Here is a 25037-nt window from a genome sequence, read left to right as displayed (position 1 = left end):
GAATTCTGGACTATTTATAAACTGATCAGACCAAAATTTTAACTGTTATCCAGAATTGGGAGCATAATCATATACAGCTTTCATAAATAATTTTTGGTCCATTCCCTTCTTTTGTCAAAAAATTGATGGTAGCCCGATACTCCAATTTCGAGACATTTCTGTTTTCCCTTTGTTTGGTTACTTTATGAATTTATTTTGCTCTACCATATTGAGATGAACCTGTGCAAATAACATGCAGATGTTTATTGTCAAAGTAGATAATTTACTGAATGCCCTTTTAGCTCTTACCACGCTAGAAGGGCTATAATATTTGGATATGAGTGATATTAAAAAGATTTTGAAAGAAAAAAAAGGGCTACAAATGTTAAACGTGGATAAGATCTAAGATGGATCACAGGGCAGTGGGTTGTGATTAATGGTTACTCTTCAGATTGGTTTAATGTTCGAAGTGGGTTACTCCAAGGATAGGTTCTGTTGTTTCTAATCTTCGTGAATATTGACAAAGGGATAAAGGGTGTGATGTCAAAATTTGCAGATGATGTGAAGGTTGGGAAAGTGGTTAACGATCAGCATCAAACTGCTCCTTTGGGATGCCTCGGGTAGGCTTCATGAGGATGGTCAGAAAAGTGGAAGTTATGCTTTAACTCAACAAAATACATCATCTTATGTGTGGGGAACAGACCCCAAAATAATTTAAACACTTGGTAGAGTTGAATTTAAAAAATTAGATAAAGAAAGAAAGGAATTTGGGAGTTATGATATGGTCAGACATGAATTTCTCTGGGAGGTGTAGAAGTAATAGTAATGGCAAATGATGCAAGAAAGCAAGCTTGTATAGCATTGGCCAAAAAAAAAAAAAAAACACTTCACCCATCCATACCCTCCAAGAATTTCTCTAGTTCTCCCTTGAATTTATTCAACCCATCCACTTCCAAATCAACAGATGAGAAAGCCAGTTCCAACAATTAACCCCACCTGCTGGCTGAAGGCAAACTTTCACACATCTATCCTGCAACCAAACTTCCTCAAATTGAATTTGAGGAAGGTTGGTTGTAGTGTGTGTAGTCTCATGTATGTGTGTAGTCTCAGCAAGTGGAAGAATACCATCAACATTCAGCTTACTCAATCCACTTGAAGGCTTTAAACACACCTCAATCAGATTACCTGGTTACCTGGTCTCAAGACATTGCAATTTTGCAGAACTGAAGCCTTTCTAAGTAAGAATACCCTTTCGTTCCCTTCACCAATCTGATTGCCCTTCTCTGCACCCATTCCATCAGATCTACATCCTTCCTAAAGTGAGGCCTCCAGAACTGTATACAGTACTCAAGATGCAGCCTAACCATAGCCTTATACAAAGGGATAATCACCTCCCTTATCCTTGCTAGCAAAGTTTCTGTATATCATTGACAAAACCTATTGAGCTGTCCTGGCAGCATTTCTGCACTACTCAGAGAATTTCATGTCTGACTGCACAATTATCCCCCAGGTCTTTTTCATTCTCCACTGCCCTAAGTGTAGTATCACACAGTTCATAAATTACTCTGGGATTACTGCCAAATGCAAAATTTAACACTGACAAATGCAGGGTACTGCACCCATGTGCAGTACCCTGCATTTGTCAGTGTTAAATTTTGACTGCCATTTCTCAACCCATTGACCCAATTTTCTCAGATCTTGTTGTAGTAGCTTGCCCTGATGACTGTTGTTAACCACCCTGCCAACCTTTGTATCCTCTGCATACTTAGAGATTAAGCCTAATATACCTTCATTAATATCATTGATAAATATTGAAAACAACAATGGACTCAGCACTGAACCCTGGATAACTCCACTAATAACATTAGTCAAAGAAGAGCAGTGCCCATTGCTAACCACTCTCTGTCTTCTTTCACTTAACCATCCTCTTATCCAAGCAGTACTTTGCCCTTAATGCCACATTGCTCCAGTTTGTATATTAGTATTTTATGCACAACATTATCATCCTGAAATCTGCACAACATTATCATCCTGAAATCTAAGTATATTATGTCAAAATTATTTTTTTGCATCCAGTTCCTTGTCACTGCACCATAGTGATCTTTTCTGTCCTATCAAATTGGTTAGACAAGTACACCTCTTAACAAATCCATGCTGTGATTGCAATATAATTGCATGCCTGTCCAAATGGTCTTGCATTACTTCTTTAACCAGTGATTCCACTATTTTCCCTGGAAAAGACATTAAACTAACAGGTCTGTAATCACTCATGTTGTCTTTTGATCCCCTTTATGAATTGGGGATATATTTGCACTTCTCCAGTCCATAGCAACTTCCCCTGAATCCAAGAATGCTCTCATAATTATGGCTATGGGTTGGCATACCTCCTTTGCTGCCTCCCTTAATATAATTGGACAGATTTGATCTGCCCCAAGTGCCTTTTTATGTCCATCCCCAATAATTTCTCCTCCAACTTCCTTTCAGTTATCACAAGATCATTTAGTTCCTCATTAGAGTTTGAACTTTTGGCATCCCCTACCCTAAAGAATTCCTCATATTGTTGTTGTCTGTTTGTTATTTGGTTTTTAGGAGCATTAGCAACTAAGGCCATATTGCTCCAGGGATATGCGATGGTCATTTCCTGGCCTTCCCGCATCCTCCGTATTTGGTGGTCACGGGCTCGAACCCCGGTCTAATCAAGAAGCGTGTGCTACACACTGCTGCTCATGCCCACCCGGCTACGGAGGCACCTCATATGTGAATGTAGGTGCAAAATACTTATTCATGGGTCTTCCTTGTTACTTGTGTAGACAGGCAGCAAGAAAGACCCATGGTATCCTACTGATGATTTATTGAATATTTGCTTATGAAGATCATAATCCCACTCTATAAGTAATTCTTAGACTACTCTTGTATTACCATGTTCAAGTATAGAGACCACACCTAAAAAAAACATTGAGCTTCTTGGATGAGTCCAAAGATAAGCAACCCATTTAGTGAAACTGCAAAAGACCACATATATGTGGAAAGACTGAATATTAAGGAGTCAAATAATCATTTTATTTATTTCATTATTATTATTATTATTATTTAAAATTAAATAATTTTTTTGGTTGTTGTAGCAAAAGTTTCAGGCTTCCTTGCACCATATGACTACAACTAATACTACAGTGAAATCTCGTTAATACAAAGTTCAAGGGACCAAAATTTTCATGTTTTATAATGACGAGGTTTGTAGTAACGAGGTCCCCAAAAGTGTCAAAATTTTAATAATTTTTAATTATAAAAGAATAATAATAAATAACAATATCAAAAAAAAATAAATAAATAAAGTAATTAATTTAGATAAACAAAATAAAATAATAAAAACAAAAGCTTTGTCTAACACAATACAGTAATAGGAATAACATTTTTTAAACATTTTATTTCATTTGTAAGATAAACTAAGAGAAATTGTATATATTATGATATATACAATACTTTAGTATTATTATGCTCAATGTATTTTGGGAAACTTTTTTTAGATGGCAGTGAGTGCTTCTTCACTTTTGCCGTCACTGGTAACAAAAACATAATCGTTCTGCTTGGTGCTCAGCAGCTCTTCTGGTGTTGCACTGCTGTGGTAGAAGCTCCATCATCCACCTTCACAAACTCTTCATATTCACTAATAAAATCCATATGCTCCTTCAAGTTCCCCTATTCCTCAATGTTGCTGTCACATTCGTTTGCTGAACCATGTTTTTCAACAATATTCTCTCCAAAGCCACTCTTTCTGAAGCAGTTGATTATTACACTTGGGGCAATACTGTCCCAAGCAATAACAAGATTAAGGATAGCAGCAAAGACATTTGGCTGCAAATTGTTCCTTCCTTCTATGTTGTGGATCAAGTACCTCATCAGGCAGGCTCTATATGCTCTCAAGAGAGCATATAGAGCCTTTCCTTTGCAATGTCCGTTTTGCTTCATTCCATCCTATCAGCATCTTGTATAATTTTCAGTTTAATTTCCAGGCTTAATTCCATCTTTTTATGTTTTTCACCATAACACTGCTAGATGAGATTTAATATAAACAAACTTTAAATTAACTTAAAGACAAGTTCCAAAAAAAGACATCAGCTCAGATAAAAAATAGATTAAATTGTAGCAAAAGACTCTTTTAACTGGCGTAACAATTGCAACTGACCTTTTCCCGTAGAGAGCAAGGGAGTAAACAACTTATAAAAACTGTTTTTATTTTTTTGTTAATTTAACATCTCATCCTTCACAATGTTTTTCAGAGTGCATTTAAGTTGTAGCTACCATAAACTGCTTTTGTTTACACAAAAGTAATTTCTAACAAGTCAGTGCCATCCTTCGGGAAGCAGGGAACTGGGTGGCCAGAAGCAATAATAGGGGCAATAATTGGACAACCGTGCCAAAGTTTGTATTAAACATACAAAATAATATTTATTTCTCACAGGGTTAAAATGAACTTTGTAATACACGAATATATTTACACAGAAAAGCCTATTCATTCACAGGGAAATGTTTATGTACGTCATATAAATAAGTACTTTGTATTAACAAGATTTTAATATAATATAATATAATATATATATATTATTTAAAATAGTCTAAGTATAATATCTGTTAAAGATGTTAGTAATAGTGGTAGAGACTAATGGTGTATTTTACACAAAAAATTTTTTGCAGATTATAGCGTAAACCGAGAAAAACCAGTACGACATCACGGCCCAAGAAACATAAAATCTTATGTACGCGCCAATGGCATCCCGGAAAAAAATATATATGCAATACAAAGTTGTTGTTTGGTTTTTAGGAGCATTAGCAACTAAGGCCATATTGCTCTGGGAATATGCGGTGGTCATTCTCTGACCTTTCCGTATCCTCCATATTTGGTGGTGACGGGCTCGAACCCCGGTCTAATCAAGAAGTGTGTGCTACGCACTGCTGCTCCTTCCCATCTGGCTATGGAGGCGCCCTCAATACAAAGTAAGGTAAACCTTACATATAAAAATTATATTAAAATTGAAATAATGTTAATTATAGGTAAATAGATACATTGAAAGGGACTTTTTCGAGGGCTAACCCTCTCAATGTATCAACCGTAATTAACGAGCTATCTGTTTCTGTTGTCATCGTCCAGCATAACCATATCCAAATGATTGTAAGGTAGTATTTGATAGCAATTCCAAATGATGGTAAAGTAGTATATGTTAGCTAAAATTTAATATATCACAATTTAGTTGTTAGCTGGCTAGATGACTATTAGCCCGACGGATAGCTAATTTACAAAATAATAATAGCTAGCATTATAAAAGAGTAATACATAGCATTATCTCTCTCTCTCTCTCTCTCTCTACATATATATATATATAAAATTCTACATAATGCTATGTATTACTCTTTTGTAATGCTAGCTATTATTTTGTAAATTAGCTATCCATCAGGCTAATAGTCATCTAGCCAGCTAACAACTAAATTGTGATATGTTAAATTTTAGCTAACATATACTACTTTACCATCATTTGGAATTGCTATCAAATACTATCTTACTTTCTTTTGGAATTGCTATCTTATACTACCTAACTATCATTTGGATATGGTTATGCTGGTTAACCGTATATGGTTATAACGAGGGCTAACCCTCTCAATGTTGATACATTGAGAGGGTTAGCCCTCGAGAAAGTCCCTTTCAATGTATCTATTTACCTATAATTAACATTATTTCAATTTTAATATTCAATGTATCTATTTCCCTATAATTAACATTATTTCAATTTTAATATAATTTTTATATGTAAGGTTTACCTTACTTTGTATTGTATATATATTTTTTTCCAGGATGCCATTGGCGCATACATAAGATTTTACATTTCTTGGGCCGTTATGTCGTACTGGTTTTTCTTGGTTTACACTATAACCTGCAAAAATTTTTTGTGTAAAATACACCATTAGCCTCTACCACTATTACTAACATCTTTAACAGATATTATAGTTAGACTATTTTAAATAATATACAGACGGATGTAATGTTTAATCATATAGAGATGCATTAATCGGATCTGGGATAGTTTATTGATTAAATTTATTTATGCATTTTACTTACTTTGGATATATATATATATATATATATGTATAGTATAGTACACAGTACTAATAAATATAACATGAGAAGAATGCCAAGGTAAATGAATAAGCAGCAAACTGGCTAGTTTAATGGAGTAAACAAGAATATAAGACAGTTACAGAGAGATGAAAAAATCTCTAAGTATATAAAATGTTCTGTAATAGTTCCACAAAAATGATTAGGCTGGAAAAGGCCGAGTGTGAAAAATCATTAGCTAAGACAGAAAAAAACAGGAATGAGGGGATTAAGACATCAGACCCTGATGTAATGGATGCAGGAGAATAATTCATATCCTATATGATGTAACAGACAAAAGTCACTTCATGGTGAGGAACATCAACAGAAATTTCAGAGGATTGTTTATCAGAAAAACTTTTATGATAAAAATTTTTCCGGATAAAAGTTAAGTAATGGTTCTGGGTTAGATGGTAGAAAAATGTTTAAATAACCTAATAAACTATTATGACAGTGTCACGAGTTGGATGTAGAAAGCAACTTTGGACGTTTGAATTATAACAAGGCATTTGGCTCAGTCCTGAATCAGATATTGCTATACATTCTGGAACATATTTAAATCACCGGTAAGATCCTTAGATGGATTACAGGGTAGCTCTTCAACAGGAAATAATGGGTTAATTAACAGTTATTTTTCAAAATGAATTAGAGATGGGGTTTCTCAGGGATCAGTGTTTGGGCAGTCCTATTTCTGATTTTCTTTAATAACACGAATGAAGAGATACAAGGTATGATGTCAAGATTAGGCAAGTGGCGATATGACCAGCAGAAAAAAGAATCCTTCAGGACAACTTGGACAGACATTATAGCAGAATAGCAGCATCTATGCTTTAGTGCAACAAAATGCAAGGTATTGCACCCTCAGAAAATAGCAACCTCAAAGTAATGCATACACTTTACAGGGTTGAAAGAGCTTTGAGGATAAGGATATAGGCAGATATGAAGCTTTACATGCAGGCATTTGGATAGCATGGACAACCAATGATGTCCATGATTTTCCAACAGTGCTTGTGGAAGACAGGAAGGTTATAATTCCAATCTATAAGGAAATTGTGTGCCTGCACTTGAAATACTGTAACCAGGAAAGGTAGCCTTATCTTAAAAAAAAAAAAAAAAAAAAAAAAAGCAAATCTTCTTGAACAGATTCAAAGATGGGCAATGTGCCCGGTGTGACTGGCTAAAGGGTACCCATAATATTGTGAAACAATATGAGGAAATGAGTTAGAACCAAGTATCTTGGTTCTAATTCATTAACATGAGAGCTTAGAACCAAGTGTCTTAGTAGTAGGAATCTGAAGGACAAATGTTTCATGCCTATAAGGCACATTTGTACAAAGTCTTATTGATTAGGCACCTCTGTGTGATACACAATCTGTCCACCCACACGCAGTGGCGCTGCTGATTGTTTATAAAGTTCTCAAAGGGGATAGTTAAACAAACGAAGGTCAAATTTTCATGGCATTAAACAATACTAAAACCAGTGGCATCAATTCAAAATAAAGTAGAATATAGACTGCATTGTAAGAAGTTTTGCTTTAGCCAATGAGTTATGTTAATTAGTGGAATAAGTTGCCTGCATGGGTGGCTGAGGATGCTGGCTTACAAAATTTCAAACTGTCTGCTAGATTGGAACCTGCAGGAAGAGGGATACACACTGCATAGTTACTGAAGTTAAATAAACCATCTCATTATCAAGCAATATGTTTTAATCAGGGGTCTTTTTTGTTTGACTGGTTCCGTCAGATTTCGCATCCCTCCAGTGCTGCCCTTCCTTTCCCTCCCCCCAACACACATGCACACAAAATTTACATATTTACAGATTTAAAAACCAGTTGTCAGTATGACTCAAGCCATATAAGATTTCATTTAACACTATTTTTTATTATATTAAATACAGAGTTGGCCATATATCTGTACAATTTAACTTTTCCCTCCCATATTGTTCTATCAATATTAATATTATATTCATATGATGTTTATGATATTTAAATGAATTGTTCAAACTGTTTTTGGTAATTTATTACTTGGCAAATTGCATCTCTTCTCAGTACAATGACATATGACCCACCTTGTATAATGTCATATTTACTTTTTCTATATTAAACTTACTTGAAGTTTAGTTGCTGACTTTACTCTTCCACCACTTAATTCACTGTTTCTTTATTTTACTTTATGTATTTTAAATTTTGTTTACAGAGCAGTGTCTTTGCTGTAGCTGTTGTTTATTTATTCTTTTGACTGCTCTTCACAAATACTGTTAGTAAATAAGGTTTTAAAATAAAAGTTTTGCTTTCTGGTCAGTAATAATTGAGAAATTCTCAATCACTTCTTAATTAATCTTTATTCAAACATAATAAAGGAGTTAAAGAGAATTTTAGCACATGCAGGTAGCATAATCGATATGAAAGAGGGAAACACTCTCTGTTATGTTTAGTAAATGGCAGCTGGCATTTGTGGAAAGATACACAGTAGATGCTAATAAAGCTCCTGAACAATATATAGCCAGTGAGGGACTTCAAAAGAAGATTTGTGATAGGGGGGTTGGGGAAAGAAAATGAAGACGAGCCAAGGACAACACACCATACCTCACATCTCCCAGTACTCTGCTTGAGAAGTTTCAAATTACAAGGTATGAGGCATGGTGTGTTGTCTTCAGCTCTTTTTTTTTTTTTTTCTCTCTCTCTTCAATGTTATTGTATTTTTAATTTATTTTAATACCTTCCAATTATTTCTATTTATCTAAGAAAGCATTATTTAATATTATCTGTATATTACTCTGTTCTGTCATTTTTCACACACTGTGTATCTTACCAAGAATGGCATCCACCATTCGAATGTAACCTCACACAGAGCAACATTTCCTGTTTTATATCAATTATTAGCCTTCAGTTTATTATCACTACAAAATCAAATTTGCAAGTGTGGCAGGGTTCTTGGTGTTTTTCCAGATATGCACAATTTATTTTACAGTGATGACAAACTAAATAACATCAGGAATCTCAGGCTAATAAGAAGTGGCTGGAAATCTGTTAACTATTATTGTCCATAAAATAATACTTACCTGAAAATTCAATTTTACTAACAGCATGCATTTGTGAAGAGCAGCCAAAGAAGATAACAAACAGATACAGCAGAAACACTGTAATATGTAATACTCTATGTTTTTTGGAGTTTCTGGTTAGATATGCTGAGACAGCATTAAACATATCAGATTAAAAATTTCGACCAAAATTTGAGCAACCCAGCTTATTAACATTTTTTTAATGAAAATTTATTATATATGTACATGAAGTTTAAAACTCTAGTTGTTAATATAATTGATGAAAACTTAATGTTCAGTACTTAAAGTTGAAAGTCTCCTGCAAGTATAAGTAATGAGAATCAAAATCCTGACTTGCTTTATTGGTATATTTATTGGCAATCAACTCTGAAGGCCTGATGTAACCAGCCAGGAGTGAGAATGCAGTAGCACACACACACTCTTTGAGTGGACTGTGGTTCAAGTCTGTGACTACTAAATACGATTAACAATTGTACGAGGGCTGTTGGCATCTCCGTAGCCAGGTGGGCAGGAGCAGCAGTGCATAGCACACGCTTCTTGATTAGACCGGGGTTCGAGCCCTTGACCACCAAATACGGAGGATGCAGAAAGGTCAGGGAATGGCCACTGCATATCCCCAGGGCAATATGGCCTTAGTTGCTAATGCTCCTAAAAACCAAATAACAACAACAACGAGGGCTGTTCAATTAAGAATGGTCATGATTTTTCATGAACAACCATACTGCTTGCCATTTCTAGTCAAACTGCATCACACAGCAACTACACAGTTGACCCGTGTGCATGGTTTGACCTTGACGGTCAGTGAAGTTTATGCCTGTTCAGTTTTGCTTACATAACAATGGATGAGACACATAAGAAATAATATGCTGCCCTCAAATTTTGTTTCCATCTCAAGAAAACATTAGCTGAAGCATATGGAATGTTAAAAGAGCTTATGGTGAATCTATGCTTCCATATAGAACAGCTCTCAGGTGGTTTAGAATGTTTAAATATGGACATGATTCAATCACAAAAAATCAGCAGTCCTGAAGTTCCAACCATTGCTGACACTAGAAATAATAAACACTGCTTCTGTAAGCATGAGAGAAGATCGTCATATAACAGTAAGGCTACTGGCAGGGATGTTGAGAATATCAGTAGTTAACACACACAGTATTCTCCATAACCATTTGCATATGTTTGTGCACACTGGGTTCCAACAACTATTCACACCTGAACAACAGCAAGTTCGCTTGGAGGTTTGTCAGGAGCTGCAACAGATGGTTACTGAACATGAAGTTCTGCACAAGGTGATAATGGTGGGTAAGACTTAGCTTCATCATTTCAACCCAAAGAGTACGCAACAAAGGTCTGTTTGGAAGTCTACATCATCACCAACACTGGAAAAAAAAAAAAAAAAAAAAAAAAATTGTGGCTTCTGCAGGAAAGGTTATGATCATCTCTTTTCTTTAACATTCAAGGAATGGCTTACCAGCACGTTGTGCCACATCACACAACTGTTATGAGACCTTACTACAGAACTGTATAACGTGCGGGCTCACATTCATTACAAATGACCACACCTTCAAGCAGGTGGGTGGATGCTGCCTCATAACAATGTGAGACCTCAAATTACTCATATTGTCATCAAATACTTAGCCAGTCAAATGTGATGTCACATTTGACTGGCTAAGTCAAATGTGTTCCTCATCAATCCTACACAGCCCTAGCTTTGCACCCTATGATTTTTTTATTTCCAAAGTTATAGAAAGAGCTACAAGGAAAATGTTTCTAGTTGTCAGAATAAGTTGTAAAGACATCAGAAGCAATTCTCAAATGCATGTCAAAAAATGACTTCCACTATGTTTTTGAAGAATGGCAGAAACATTGGAGTGCATTTCATCAAATGGGAACTACTTTAAAAAGGATCAAAATATGGATGATTAATAAAGATGTTGTGAAAAAAAAAATTATGCTCATTCTTTATTGAACAGCCCTTGTATTCATGATGAATTGTAAACTCCTTTGACCTGGTGGTCATGCCAGAGTACAAACAAGAACATTAAAAAATAAATTATGAGAATGATTACCAGTAGTTCCACTAGCAAGGCAAGCCAGAATTTGAATTAACTTAAAACATGAAACAAAAACCAAATTTATTTTAAAGATCAATATCTACACTCATGATTAATTCCAAAAGATATGAAAACTTAGTTATTTTTCGTCATCAACAACAGATTATAATGTAATTTCACTTAATTTTGTATTTTCATTTGCTCTAAAAACTGCAAAACATTCAAAAAAATCTTTGTTTTATGATGGCATCTTTTCAATCTAAACTCTTTAACTCTTCACCAGTCACTGAGCATAATTTTTTTTTTTTTTTTTTTGTTGGTGTGGGGAGGAGGATGAAATCATATTCTTCTATGTGCATCTCCCCAGAAAGTTTTTCTAAATGGTGAAAGAGCATTTTCTGGTTTCATTTCAACTATTAGAGTTGTGAAAGGTTAATTGTTTATCAGGCATTTTATAGATGCCCTATAAGCAATCACATCTCTCTTTATTTCAGATGAACTGAAGTGTACAAATATCCCTCATCCAGTAACCATACTTTACCCCCTCCAAAGAGGGCATGAATTATGGATAAAATAATTTGGCTCAACTGTACCCATCATGTATATTTTTATGAAAACTGCAATTTTTTACAGGTTTGTCAAATAAAAAAAACAGGAAATTGAGGGGGGTGGTATAATAGAATATGTGCGTAAAAACACGTATGACTTTTTTTGCACATAGCACATTTTTTTAATGAGAAATGCAGTAAATTATGACTGACCTAGGGTAAATTAAAATGTTTTTACTTTCAGTTTAGCTTTTTTTTTATATGCTTTTCCATAAAAAGTCATCTATATGTAAAGAGATGTATATTTTATGTCTTGAAAAGTTGCATCACAATATAACAATCATACCTGAAGTAAATTTTCTGCATGTGTAGGTCCATGATTAATAGGAAAAGGCTTGCGTCCATCTGAAATGAAAGTTTAACTTTCAGTACTCATATATTTTACTCTCATGATTGGAAATATAACATGATGAGAATAAAATTTGTCCTGCTCTCTCAGGATGAAGAGGGCAGGAGGCAGGGCGGTGCTACAAAATGATCTAACTGTCATATAAGCGTAGTGTTCATATAGTGATTTTATGTTGGCAATAAAATACAGTATAATACTTTGTGTGTCAGGTATTGCAAAAAAATTCTTGCAATAGCCACTCTTAAGAAAAATTTTAAATAAAATAAGTATTAATAAGTGAAAATACAGCCATAAAGTTAAAACCAAAAAGTTCGTGAAGTTTTTCAAGATTAATACTTTTCACAAAAGTTTGTGCGGAAACCATTGTAGCTGGCGATTATCTGTAGATGCATTTTGAAAGTTATAAGTGACATTGAGTCAATAAATGTCTATTAACTGTTAAATTCAGTTCAGTTAAATAGTGGAAAGTGATGAAAATATGGCTTCTCCAGTTAGTTATTCAAGCACATTTTGTGGCACCAGACACAAAATGTGCTTGAATAACTATAACTGGAAAAGACATATCACTGTTCTCAATTAACACATTTTTCAGCAATTCCTTAAGAGATCTAGCAAAGTGGTATGTTGCTTCACCTTTGTACAATATGGTGAAAACCATCCATTTTATACAGATTTGAAATGACATGATCTAGAAAGTGACCGATATCTTTCAGTCATTAAATACTATGTTTCGAATCTACTGGTATATACTCCTCAGAAATAATGAACCAAGAATGAAATAACTATATAATTGCACTAAGGTGCCATCACTTTGTAAGAGGAGAGGAACTCCCAGAACTGGATTTGGATTTTTGATTTTTTTTTTTTTTTTTTGTCTATGTGCATCAATTATAAATGCTGACTGAAAAATTCATGTAGGGGTTCGATTCTTAAGACCATAAAATGTTTCATGGTCAATTACTGTCTGCTTCCAAGTGGACAATGAACTACAATATAAAATGTAACCATGTCACATAACACAATTTGTGAACTTTGCATAATTTGTACAAATTACATTAGGATGTGATAAAGAAAAACCACACATTTGTGTCAAATATCAATTGTTAAACAATAGCAAAACTACCACTGTAAATCGGGGCTGGATGCTTCTTGATGCCTATTAGATGCTGACACTCAACATTTTCTTACATCTATGTCCTCTCATTATGAATAAAGAAACCACTGATTTAAATTTTTTCACTATCTTCCTTAATGGTGGTTAATGATCCACAGAGCACAGTTCATCTGCCAATGTAGGAGAGCACAGGATCAACCAGTTTAGATGACTAAGGACACTTCCCCCCTCTTTCTTTTTTCTTTTTTTTTTTGTAAATGATAATGCTTCCTCTCTTAAGTTACGACATTTTTGATCAAAAGCCAATATAGGATAAAAGAAAAATTATATTTTAAGAAGAACAAACAGCAGTAAACAATATGAATTACAAATTAAAAATTAAGTAGGATTTATTGTTCTAAAAATAAGATCACGGAAATTCAAGCATAATAGTTATGTATATCATTACTCCAATACAAACTCTACTTAACAATTTGGCAGCATTTCTTGATTCCTTATGGAAGCTTGTCATCAAGCCTAACAATAAGGTTGAGAAAATAGTTAATTATTAACTTGTTGATTATCTAAGATGTGAATGAAATAACTCATTTTATTGACAATGCCAGTTATGTGAAGCACTGGAAAGGAAAAATGACAGTAGGTGTGTTATAGGCCTAATGAATCTGAAGAGTATAATGAGCAATTGTGCAGAGCAATAGAGTGGAACAGTAAATCAAAGGGTCTTATAATGGGGATTTTAATTTCCCAGAGTGTGACTGGAATTTGTGGGTTGGCCACTCACATACTAGCAAGACTTTTATGGATTTATTGGATGATTGTTTTCTACAGCAGCATTTTTGGGAGGTAACTAGAGGGAGTAATAATCTTGATCTGATTATCAGTAGTGATTCTTCATGCATTAAGAATCTGCAGTTAAAGGAACCACTAGGTGGCAGTAATCACAGTGTGCTGAAGTGGGATTTACTCAAAGAGGTAACTACCATCAGGGGTAAAGGGAAGGGTTTTTGCTTTCATAAAGGTGATTACGGTGGTCTGAGACAGTATTTAAATTCTATATGGTGGGACCAACTGGTGACGTTACCGACAGCAAATTCAAAATGGGAGGCATTCAAAGAATTAATCTTGGTTTGTTATGTTATTTGGTTTTTAGGAGCATTAGCAACTAAGGCCATATTGCTCTGGGATATGCGGTGGTCATTCCCTGACCTTTCCGCATCCTCCGTATTTGGTGGTGATGGGCTCGAACCGCGGTTTAATCAAGAAGCGTGTGCTACGCACTGCTGCTGCTGCTCCTTCCCACCTGGCTACAGAGGCGCCTATTAATCTTGGAAGCTACTAGGCTTTTCATACCAACTAAGAAGTATTGTTCAAGGTTTAGGCCTAAATGGACATCAGATGAACTAATGAGACATGTGGCAGAGAAGAAAAATGAATGAGATACATATAAATTAATGGGTTACATGGAAGCCTATTATAGATATAAGCTGGTCTGTAACCAAGTCACAAAGGATGTTAGGCTTGTATTTTGTTTGTTATTTGGTTTTTAGGAGCATTAGCAACTAAGGTCATATTGCTCCAGGATATGTGGTGGTCATTCCCTGACCTTTCCGCATCCTCCGTATTTGGTGGTGACGGGCTCGAACCCCAGTCTAATCAAGAAGAGTGTGTTATGCACTGCTGCTGCTGCTCCTTCCCACCTGGCTACGGAGGCACCTAGGATGTTAGGCAGGCAGGCAAAGGCAGATTATGAGAAATCTTTTGCAAAGGATGCAAAGAAAAACAGCAAAGAGCTCTTTACCTATGTAACTCTAGAAGGAAAGGGATGAATCAGATTGGTCCACTGGATATCGATGGTTCAACTGTTGACGACCCTGCTCAGGTGGCTAACAAACTAAATGAGTATTTTGCATCTACATTCACACATGAGGAGTTATTCAGGGAGGGGAATGCCAGAGGTGTATTAAACTCTGGCAGTAAGCTAGATAATCTTGTAATAACTGAGTAAAGTGGAGAAGAAATTGTTGAAAATAAACATAAGAAAGGCACCTGGGGTGGATGGGATCTATCCAGTTATATTAAAGGAGGCAACAAATGAAGTAAGCAAACACTTAGTCATAATTATGACAGCTTCCTTGGACTCAGGGGAGGTATCCATGGACTCGAAATGTGCAAATGTGACCCCAATCCACAAAAGACAATCAAAGGGAGACAGGGTAATTACAGACCTGTTAGTTTAACTTCTGTTCCAGGGTAATTAATGGAGGCACTGGTTAAAGCAGCATTGCAGGATCGTGTAGACAAGACTTCAGTTATAAATCGAACACAGCATGGGTTTGTTAAGGGGAAGTATTGTCTGACCAATTTGAGTGGATACTATAATGTAGTCACAAAGGAACTGGATGCAAAGAATAATTTTGATATCATATATTTAAGTCTTAGAAAGGCTTTTCATACTGTTGCAAATGGAAGACTGCTGCACAAATTGGAGCAGTGTGGCACTGGAGACAAATTGCTGCTATGGATAAAGGGATGGTTGAGTGGGAGAAGACAGAGAGTGGTAATCAATGGACACTGATCTTCATGGACTAATGGGGGACTCCACTAATGTTATTAGTGGAGTCCCCCATTAGTCCACGAAGTTGAGTAGATGGGCTTAGAGGTGGCAACTGAAGTTTAACATTGACAAATGTAAAGTACTGCATATGGGAAGCAGTAACCCCAGAGTAACGTATCAACTGTGTGGTACTACACTGACAGAGGTAGAGAGTGAAAAGGACCTGGGGTAATTGTGCAGGCAGATATGAAGTTTTCTGAGCAATTCAGACGGTCTGCAAGAGTAGCTCATGGTGTCTTGTCAATGATATACAGGAATTTTTCTAGCAGGGGTAAGGAGGTGATTATCCCCTTGTGTAAGGCAATGGTCAGGCCACACCTTGAGTACTGTATACAGGTCTGGAGGGCCTCATTTTAAGAAGGATGTAGAGCTGTTGGAACAAGATTAATGAATGGAACAAAGGTTGCTCTTATGAAGAAAGGCTTAAGATTTCAAATTAGTGTCTGGAGACTAGGCACCTGCGAGGTGATCTGATTGAGGTGTATAACGCCTTGAATGGTTTGAGCATGCTCAATGCTGATGGGATTCATCCTCTTCCTCAGAATAATCACCTGAGAGGGCATAAATTCAAATTGAGGAAAGACATTTGTAGGATAGGTGTGTGGAAGTTTGCCTTTAGCTAGCGGGTGGTTGATAGCTGGAACAAACTTCAACTGTCGTTGTAGAAGTTGACAGCTTAAACAGATTCAAGTTAATAAAATATAAAGTCTTATAGTTATGGGGAGGCACACTATATATACAGGGTTGTTAAAATTAAAGTATCCCTTTGTAGAGGGCTCTGGAGCGAGTTCTAACTGAAGAGAAATTTGGACAACAGGTACAATAAAGTATGCACTCGCCATTTATTGGAAAAAAAAAGTTAGTTACAAAATTTGTCACTATATGGCACTGTGGCAATACAATTTCTACAACAGAACATAACGTGTCAACTGGAATAGCCAGCACATATGACGTCTAATGCTGTCCTTCAGATCTGCCAGAGTTTGACATCCTTCCCGATACACCTGATTCTTCAAAAAACCCCACAACCAGAAGTTGCATGGGGTGAGGTTTAGTGGTCAGAGTGGCCAAGATGTCTGGAAAGAATGGCTGATCACCAGTTTGTCTGTAAAGTGTTGCCTTAGCAATCTTTGGCACAACAGTGAATGTGGGGCAGCACACATCTTGTATGAATATGGTATCCTGAAGGCACCCATGTTGTTGCAGCTCTGGTATTGCAAAATTTGCCAACATTTCATAATATTGCTTTCCGGTGACAGAACATGTGCGTGGTCCAGTCGGTGTTACCTGTTCAAAAAAATATGGCCCAATCATGAATGTGGCCATAAATCCACACAGCACTGTCACTTTTGGAGAATGCAACAGGACCTATTGGATAACGCGAGGATTTTCTGTTGCCCAAATTCGACAGTTGTGAGTATTCACTTGTCCATTTAAGCAGAACTGGGCTTCATCACTCCAAAGGATGTTCCATGGCCAAGTGATATCCACTGTCATTCGCATCAGAAACTGAAGTGCATATGTGAAACGAATATCTGCACACCATACTTTAGCAAGTGCATCTTGTAAGGATAGTACCGCAACACCCGACGCATTACTAGCCTTACAGTGGAATATGGTAGGTCCACTTCACATGAAACAGCTGGCACACTTGCGCTACCACATGGAGATTGACTTAATAAACCTACAACAGCCATAGCCACATCTTCAACATGAGAGGAGTCCACTCATTTTCGACCTCTACCTGGTTGAACACTAAGATGTCCTGTCGCTTCAATTTTGCAATAATTTTGCGGACAGCACAAACAGTCATAGGTCCACACCTAATGCACTTCTGACACCCGATTCTCTGATAGCTGCAGCTGAATCGTTGCTGTTCTGATAGTATCGCTTCACTAATAGCACCTTTTCCTGCAAAGTTGTTGGCATTGCTGCTGAAGTGCAGGCAAACATCTACTGTATGATTTTGAAGAGACTGCTTTGCTTTTATACAGTACAGTAGAGCTGAGTAGTGGCGCTGTGGCAATAACTTACAACTATGCAAATAACGTAAGTTATTTGCATAATCATAACTAAGATAGTTATGCGCCATACAGTGACAAAATTTGTAACTAATTTTTTTTCTCCAATAAATGGTGAGTGCATTCTTTATTATACCTGTTGTCCAAATTTCCCTTCAGTTCAGGACTTAGAACTTACTCCAGAGCCCTCTACATAGGGATACTTTAATTTTAACAACCCTGTATATATATGTTATGTGCAGGATTAAATGCTATGTTCCTAAATAAGTTACCACACCTAGATTTCCTGAAAAGATTCACATCTGTGCCAACTTCGGAATTTGCCTGCACCTTTGAAATTAATTTATTACATAATCTGTCATTATGCTTTTATTTCAAGCTTATGATCAATTTATTTTGCTGTTTCATTACTTTATTAATTCATATTTCACTTAAATTTATTTATATATTATAATTAAATAATTTATTATAAATTAATATAATTGATTTATTTTTTAAGTTATAGTTAAGTAATTTATATTTCACTTAAATTATTTTGACTTTATTTTATTTCAGAATATCTTATTTTCTTCATTTAATTATTTTAACTATTATGCTTATCAGAATATAACTATTATGATCAGAACACTAACCATTGATCAACTTTAACACTAACCCTCATTCATATACCATATATGAGGTATGAACAAAACATTTTGTTTTGTTTATGGATGAGTTCAAACATTATGGATGAGGCTACTGACTAGAGATTTTTTTCAGGAGCCGCTAAGTGAACTTTATTTATTGATTTGAAATTACTGTTTTTCTCTAAATTTTTTATTTAAAATTAGTAGTGTAGTATTTATTTGTAATTCCCTGATTAATTGGTGTATTTGTTCTTTACTTGGCTCTTGTAATTGCTTAAAAAAATGCAGTTGATTTCTGCTGGCATTGTGTTGTATCAATAAGAACATTAGAATTTTGATGCCATTGTTTCAGTATTGATATAGGAGGTTTCCGTGTAGCTTTATAGCAACCTATTTCACACATAAGTCAAATATCTAAGTCATTTATTTAGTGAAAGCCATGTAATGTTTCTTATGGAGAGAGCGTTAATGTAGATTCTTTCTCACAATGACTGCTGTTGTTGCCAAACTGAAATTTGAAGTAGTGCAAGAAAGTGAAGTTGGAAGTCAAATGGTGTTAAACAAGAATTTTAGTTTGCCCGTGGAGCTTAGTAACATACCCTCATTTTTCCCCTCATTATTTTCACTGCAAAGTACTTTTAGATCATTTATTTAGCTAAATGTAATGAGAAATATGTTTGTAGCTACATTATAAATTTGGGAAGATAGAGTGTGCTTTTGTTAAGAAATTTATTTTAAATGAGTACCCAAACTTTACATGTGAATGTTTTACTTTTTATACTGCTTTAGCATTACTGATAATTTAAAAAAAAAAAAAATCATCCTACTGCATTATAATCTTCTTGTAATAGAAAACTATTTTATAAGCCTGCTTATATTATGAAAGTTAAAACTTTAAAAAAATAAATAAATAACTCTTGCCATTACAAATAAGATATTTTATATTTTAAAAATCCAATACAAATCTCTACTGGAAATCATGTTATACACTTCTACAAATTGAGGCATGAAAAATTACCTAACATTACCATTAAACTATGAAATTAGTGAAAAATGTTCGTAATATAAGCACTAACATAAGAACAAAAAATTATCTCCCACTCATGTCTTGGAAGGAAAAAATAAATAAATAAAACTGCCCACACAACAGGGAAAAAATTATTCAACTTTGTCATTTAGAATAAAGAGATTTATTTATTTATTTATTTATTATACTTTTTTATGGAAATGAGTTATGAGCTAAATTGGGATATACCTCATTTCCAAGTAGGTGGAAGTCATATATGCACAAACTTGGAGATTGAGGTAACTGAACTGTCCAGCTACCCCAAACCTCTGTTAACAATTTTTTCCTTCCATCCAATATAACATATTTTTAATTTTGAAATAAAATTCACAAATAACTTCTGCTTACCTAATTCATAAAGATGACCATCAACATGCACAAAAGCTACAAAATGAAGGTCAACATCTTCATCTCTGTCTGGTACCTTAAAAAATAAACTTTTCATGTTAATACGTTTGTTTTTATCAATGCTTTTAATGGGAAAGTGATAATGAAGTGGAATAATAATAATAAACAACTTTTCCATGCACATTTAAAATATGCAATATGATAGCATAAACACAACCTTAGGTTGCTAAATAATGAAGTTAGAGAAGATACTGTAACAGACAGTTTTACGATACTGAATAATTATATTAACTATATAATATCGGTGTAGATACACCATAGTTTACCCATAAATTTGAACTACGTATGTAGTATATGAGATACAATTAAAACAATTGTTTTAATTGTATCTCATATTGTGGGTGCCTTCACAACGAGATAGTTGGTATTGCACTACATCAAATAAATAACGTTTCTCTAGTAGAGAAGACTACTGTTATTTATTTTCAGTGGATACCACCACCCAGACGATCGTTTCAAAGCTAGTTGGCTTCTACTAGAGAAGCATTATTTATTTGAAGTAGTGCAATACCAGCTATCTCGTTGGGAAGGCACCCACAATATGAGATACAATTAAAAAGATGCCTTTTATACCACATATGTAGTTCAAATTTATGGGTAAACTATGGTGTATCTACATTGATATTATATAGTTAATTACCTAAACCCATAAGAAATTATGACTTGTGCATTTTGTCTTCTAATACATTATTATTTATACACTATTTGACATCTCTCATATTGTGGAAATAACTTCAACTGTGATTGGCATGTTGCATTACCAGGGTACCTGCTCACTCACTGATGACAAAGCCAACTAGCTTCGAAACAATCGTCTGGGTGGTGGTATCTACTGAAAATAAATAACAGTAGTCTTCTCTACTAGGGAAGCATTATTTATTTGAAGTAGTGCAATACCAGCTATCTTGTTGTGAAGGCACCCACAATATGAGATACAATTAAAATGATGCCTTTTATACTACATCCGTAGTTCTTATTTATTCGTAAACTATAGTGTATCTACACTGATATTATACAGTTAATTACCTAAACCCATAAGAAATTATGCCTTGTGCATTTTTTCTTCTGATACTGAATGTATACAAGGAATTTATTGACAATGGAAACAGAGTATACCAGTTTTGAATAAAGATTAAATAAATTTTTAATAAATAAATAATAATAATGGTAATTAATAACACTAAGCAACGAAGAATTTTTTCAATAGAGATATGGTGGACTTAGTGTAATTTTTAATGGTGATTTTGAATTTTTAGTCCATTTTTTCCTTGCACTCTTAATTCGGAATATATTTCATATTTTAATTTTCATGTACTTTTAGATTTCAGTCTACTTTCATATTAGTTGGACTGCTGATTGAAAAAATTCTTCAGTAAGGAGTTTCCATATCTTGCCACAGTGGTAAGTTTTTGACAATTTCTAGACTGTTCTACCCCACTTTTCCCCAGCATGTCATATGATATAAAGAAACCCCCACAGACGGGTTATTCAGTTGAAATTAATGTTGTTAAACATTATTAAACTTGTATTCTTTTTAGAGTTTCTGGTATCCACTGCAGTTGAATGTGCTTTTAAAATGTCTCATCAGTGGTTTATTCACCAGAACAGCATTTATGTGCATAGTGTTTACAATTAACTCGCACAGACAGTCTATATACCCCTATTAACATGTTCACTACTTCTTCAATGCATAGATGCATCTTTGGATTTTCATGCACTTTGGAGGAGGAACTACCCTACTTTTAGAAATTTTTCTTCCAATTTGAGAGAAAAAAAAATCAGATATTTTTGTCAAGAAACCTTCACAGGGGCTGATTAATTCAGTTATAGTAAGAAGAAAGCCAGAAAATGATTCTGCCTTCTCCAATACAGACTGACACAATTTTCCGTGGTTTTCTACCTCAGGTCAAAACCCCAGTTGGAAAAACCAGCAGCGAAAGAGTGCATATTAACTTTAATTTGGCTGCAAATTTGATGATCAGGACAAGAAGTGGGCTCCTTATACATGCTGCACTAAGTGTGCCTCATGTCTCAGCAGCTGTTTAAAATGGAAAGTAATGCTGCCAATCCCTGTTCTCATGGTGGAAAGGGAGCTAAACGATGATGTAAATGCTGATTTTTTTGAATAACTGAAATCGGATGAAAAGGAAAAGACAAAAAAATAAAAATAAAAAAAAATTAAGCATGTGAATATCCTAAAGGCCATTAGACCAGATCACAGTGACAAACTGCTTGTTACTCCAGAAACCTGGTAATTAGAAGAGGAAAACATGGATGATCCAATGGAAAATAATTGATGCAAGCTCTAAATAGAATATATATATAAATAAACACACAAATAAATAAACAAACAAAATAAATAAACAAATCCAAAGAAAATTTGTGATAGGGGGGTTATAAGTCTATCTTATAACTTAAAGTGGATAAACAATCTTGTGCATGGTTTAACCCTAAGGCACAGGCAGATCTTTTCAGATTTCAGCTAAAAGAATAGAATTTATTGCAAAAAGATGAAATTATATCTGTATTTCATAAATAACAAGAGTTTTCTTCATATATTGTTACAGATGATCAACTTTGCTATTTTACTGATGCTGGTGGACTGCTTGATGCCCCTGGAAGAGAATATAAACTAGAAGAATGAAGACTAGACTTTTCAATAAAACTCTTTGAAATGAAGTCTAAAAGCTGTGCTACTACATTTGAAACATATATCCATCACATCCTATGATAATCCGGGACTTCTCTTAACAGTTTTCAGCATAAAATGAATGAATAGACCAAGGGTTGGATGCCTGTTGAAATTACTCTCCATAGAAGAAGATGTAAAGCACATTTTAAGATCAAGCTTACTAGAATAATAAAGAAAGACTTTTAAAAGATATGACTTACACTGTGTAATGTTAATTTGGAAAATACCATCAAATGTATTTATTTTATCATCTTATCATTTAATGATGTAAAAATATTTGCATTTTATGCGGCAATTTTGTTGTTTTGAATCCAAATTTTGCTTAATGAGATTAATTATTTTTTCTGATTTTCTCAACTTTTATCATAGCTGAATTCCACTATACAAGTATATTATGAATGTGAGTCATTTGAAAATGAGATTTCAATTCACTAAATTTAAATTACATGATGCCATCGATTTAAATTTAAGGATTGGTGCTAATGCCTCTAGCGAAAAATAAGACATGTTAAATGTCCTGCATATTCAGTAAGTGATAAGTGACAGCAGAGAAAATGTGAAATTCATAGTGATGGATGTGTACTAGCTAGTGCAATGTAGTGTTATTCAGATTTTGAATGGAGGGCATATCTCCAGCCAAAATTCACCAGCATATGGAAAAGTTATATGCCACGGACATGTGTCGTGAATGCCATCTTCATCAGGGCAAACTGCTGTACAACAGTTGATTATGTGGCCAGGGAGCTGGATATCAATCATAGATATCTGATATCTGTATACATTACCATCTGTCAGCAGTACAGAAAGGTCTGTGTGAAATGGGTCCCCAAGAATTTCAATCAAGAAATATTTCCAAATGAGAAATTGATATTGTGCATTATCCAGTTGAAAAAACCCATCTGCAGATCAATATGCCACAGCCATGCACCTTGTCAGCATGGATAATCTGTGGAATTCAAATGCTGCTCCATTAGTATAAGGGATTCAATGTGCACAATGAAAATGCTCCTTTCACCATTACAATGCCACCACGAATCTGCATTGTTGACACCTGACATGATATGTCGATGAACTCTTTTTTTATTTTATTTTATTTTTTTATTTGAAAATTCTGGTCCTCTCACTAGTACAAAACAATAGCAGGAACCAGGATTTATCATGTCAGGTAATGATTTTCCAATCCTCAACTATCAGAGGCTTCAAGCGGTGGAACCCATGTTTAGTCTTCCGAGCTAAGTTCCGGTCAACCCTTCCCCATCTCTTCCATTATGCAGTATGACTGATGACTTTTGAGGTTATGATGGACATCATGGCGAGATCCAATCTTCCTTATATTTCGAGGGTACAGCTCTAAAACAGTGTTTGCAGGCCGGCCGCTAGTTAGTTAGTACCGAACTTATTGGTAACTCTCTAGGAGCGAACTTATTGGTAACTCTCTAGGAGCGAACTTATTGGTAACTCTCTAGGAGGGTTCCAGATCAGCCAATGTACAATCTTGCTACCTCTACTCTGCCAGATAGCAAATGGAGGAAGTCTGAGTAGTGTGTATGCAGGGGGCATTGTCAAGGCCATGTTATGTCAGGGATCTGGGTATATTCTTACCATGTGTATGCCATATCCAAAAATTTCATTATGTCATACAGCATGTTGCCCCCCCCCCCCCCCCCCACACACTTTTTCTCACTATTGAATACACCATGAATTGTCAAACTAATAGAGTAAGCTTATCTGCGAAAAGATCCTAACCTCCCAAACACTTCCTAGGCCATTTCACAAATATACATGTTCTCAGTTCTAATCTCAACGATATCCATTTCCATTTGCAGTCTGCCAAACCCAGTGTACTCCTTCTGACAGAATCTGTCATTGCTTGATTCAACCACTGTTTATCTCAGTTACCCAAATTATTCACTGTATGATTCCTTTTGCCTCAAAGGTGGGTACTTGTGCATATGTCTGTTCCGATAGTCTCTGTCAGAGACTTGGTAATCTGGAATCTCCTCTTTTCGATCTTCTCTGGCTTAAAATTTCTCGAACCTCATTGTGTCAAATTCATCTGTTGTCTCTACTGTTCTCCCACCTCCACTAATCACTTGAGTTCTTTGACTTCCTCTCTTTGCAACTTGACTTTCTCCAGTCCAACTTTCCTAACAGTGAGGTAATTTTCCTTGGTGAATTTAATGTTCACAACTCCAGCTGGCTTCCATTTTTTAGTTACACCAACCCAGCTGGTTGAGATGCTGAGCCTGTCTTAAAATTTCTCGAACCTCATTGTGTCAAATTCATCTGTTGTCTCTACT

The 25037-nt window shown here is 35.1% G+C and overlaps 1 protein-coding gene across 2 annotated transcripts in view; it reads right to left on the bottom strand.

Moving 5' to 3' along the window:
* LOC150082011 (ubiquitin carboxyl-terminal hydrolase isozyme L3-like) overlaps window positions 1-25037 on the bottom strand; it is a 241382-nt gene that overhangs the window by 116276 nt on the left and 100069 nt on the right. For both annotated transcript variants that reach the window (XM_090379905.1, XM_090379906.1), the window contains 2 exons: window positions 19986-20061; window positions 12134-12192 (listed from right to left, as the gene is read on the bottom strand). In XM_090379905.1, the coding sequence (XP_090236031.1) occupies window positions 12134-12192; window positions 19986-20061 (135 nt within the window). The remainder of the gene's footprint in view (window positions 1-12133; window positions 12193-19985; window positions 20062-25037) is intronic.

Source organism: Mastigoproctus giganteus, chromosome 8 (genome assembly GCF_048544385.1).
Source record: "Mastigoproctus giganteus isolate SK-2022 chromosome 8, ASM4854438v1, whole genome shotgun sequence".
NCBI lineage: Eukaryota > Metazoa > Arthropoda > Arachnida > Uropygi > Thelyphonidae > Mastigoproctus > Mastigoproctus giganteus.
Note: the sequence above shows the minus strand (reverse complement) of the source record. Positions and strands in the feature narration are given on the sequence as shown.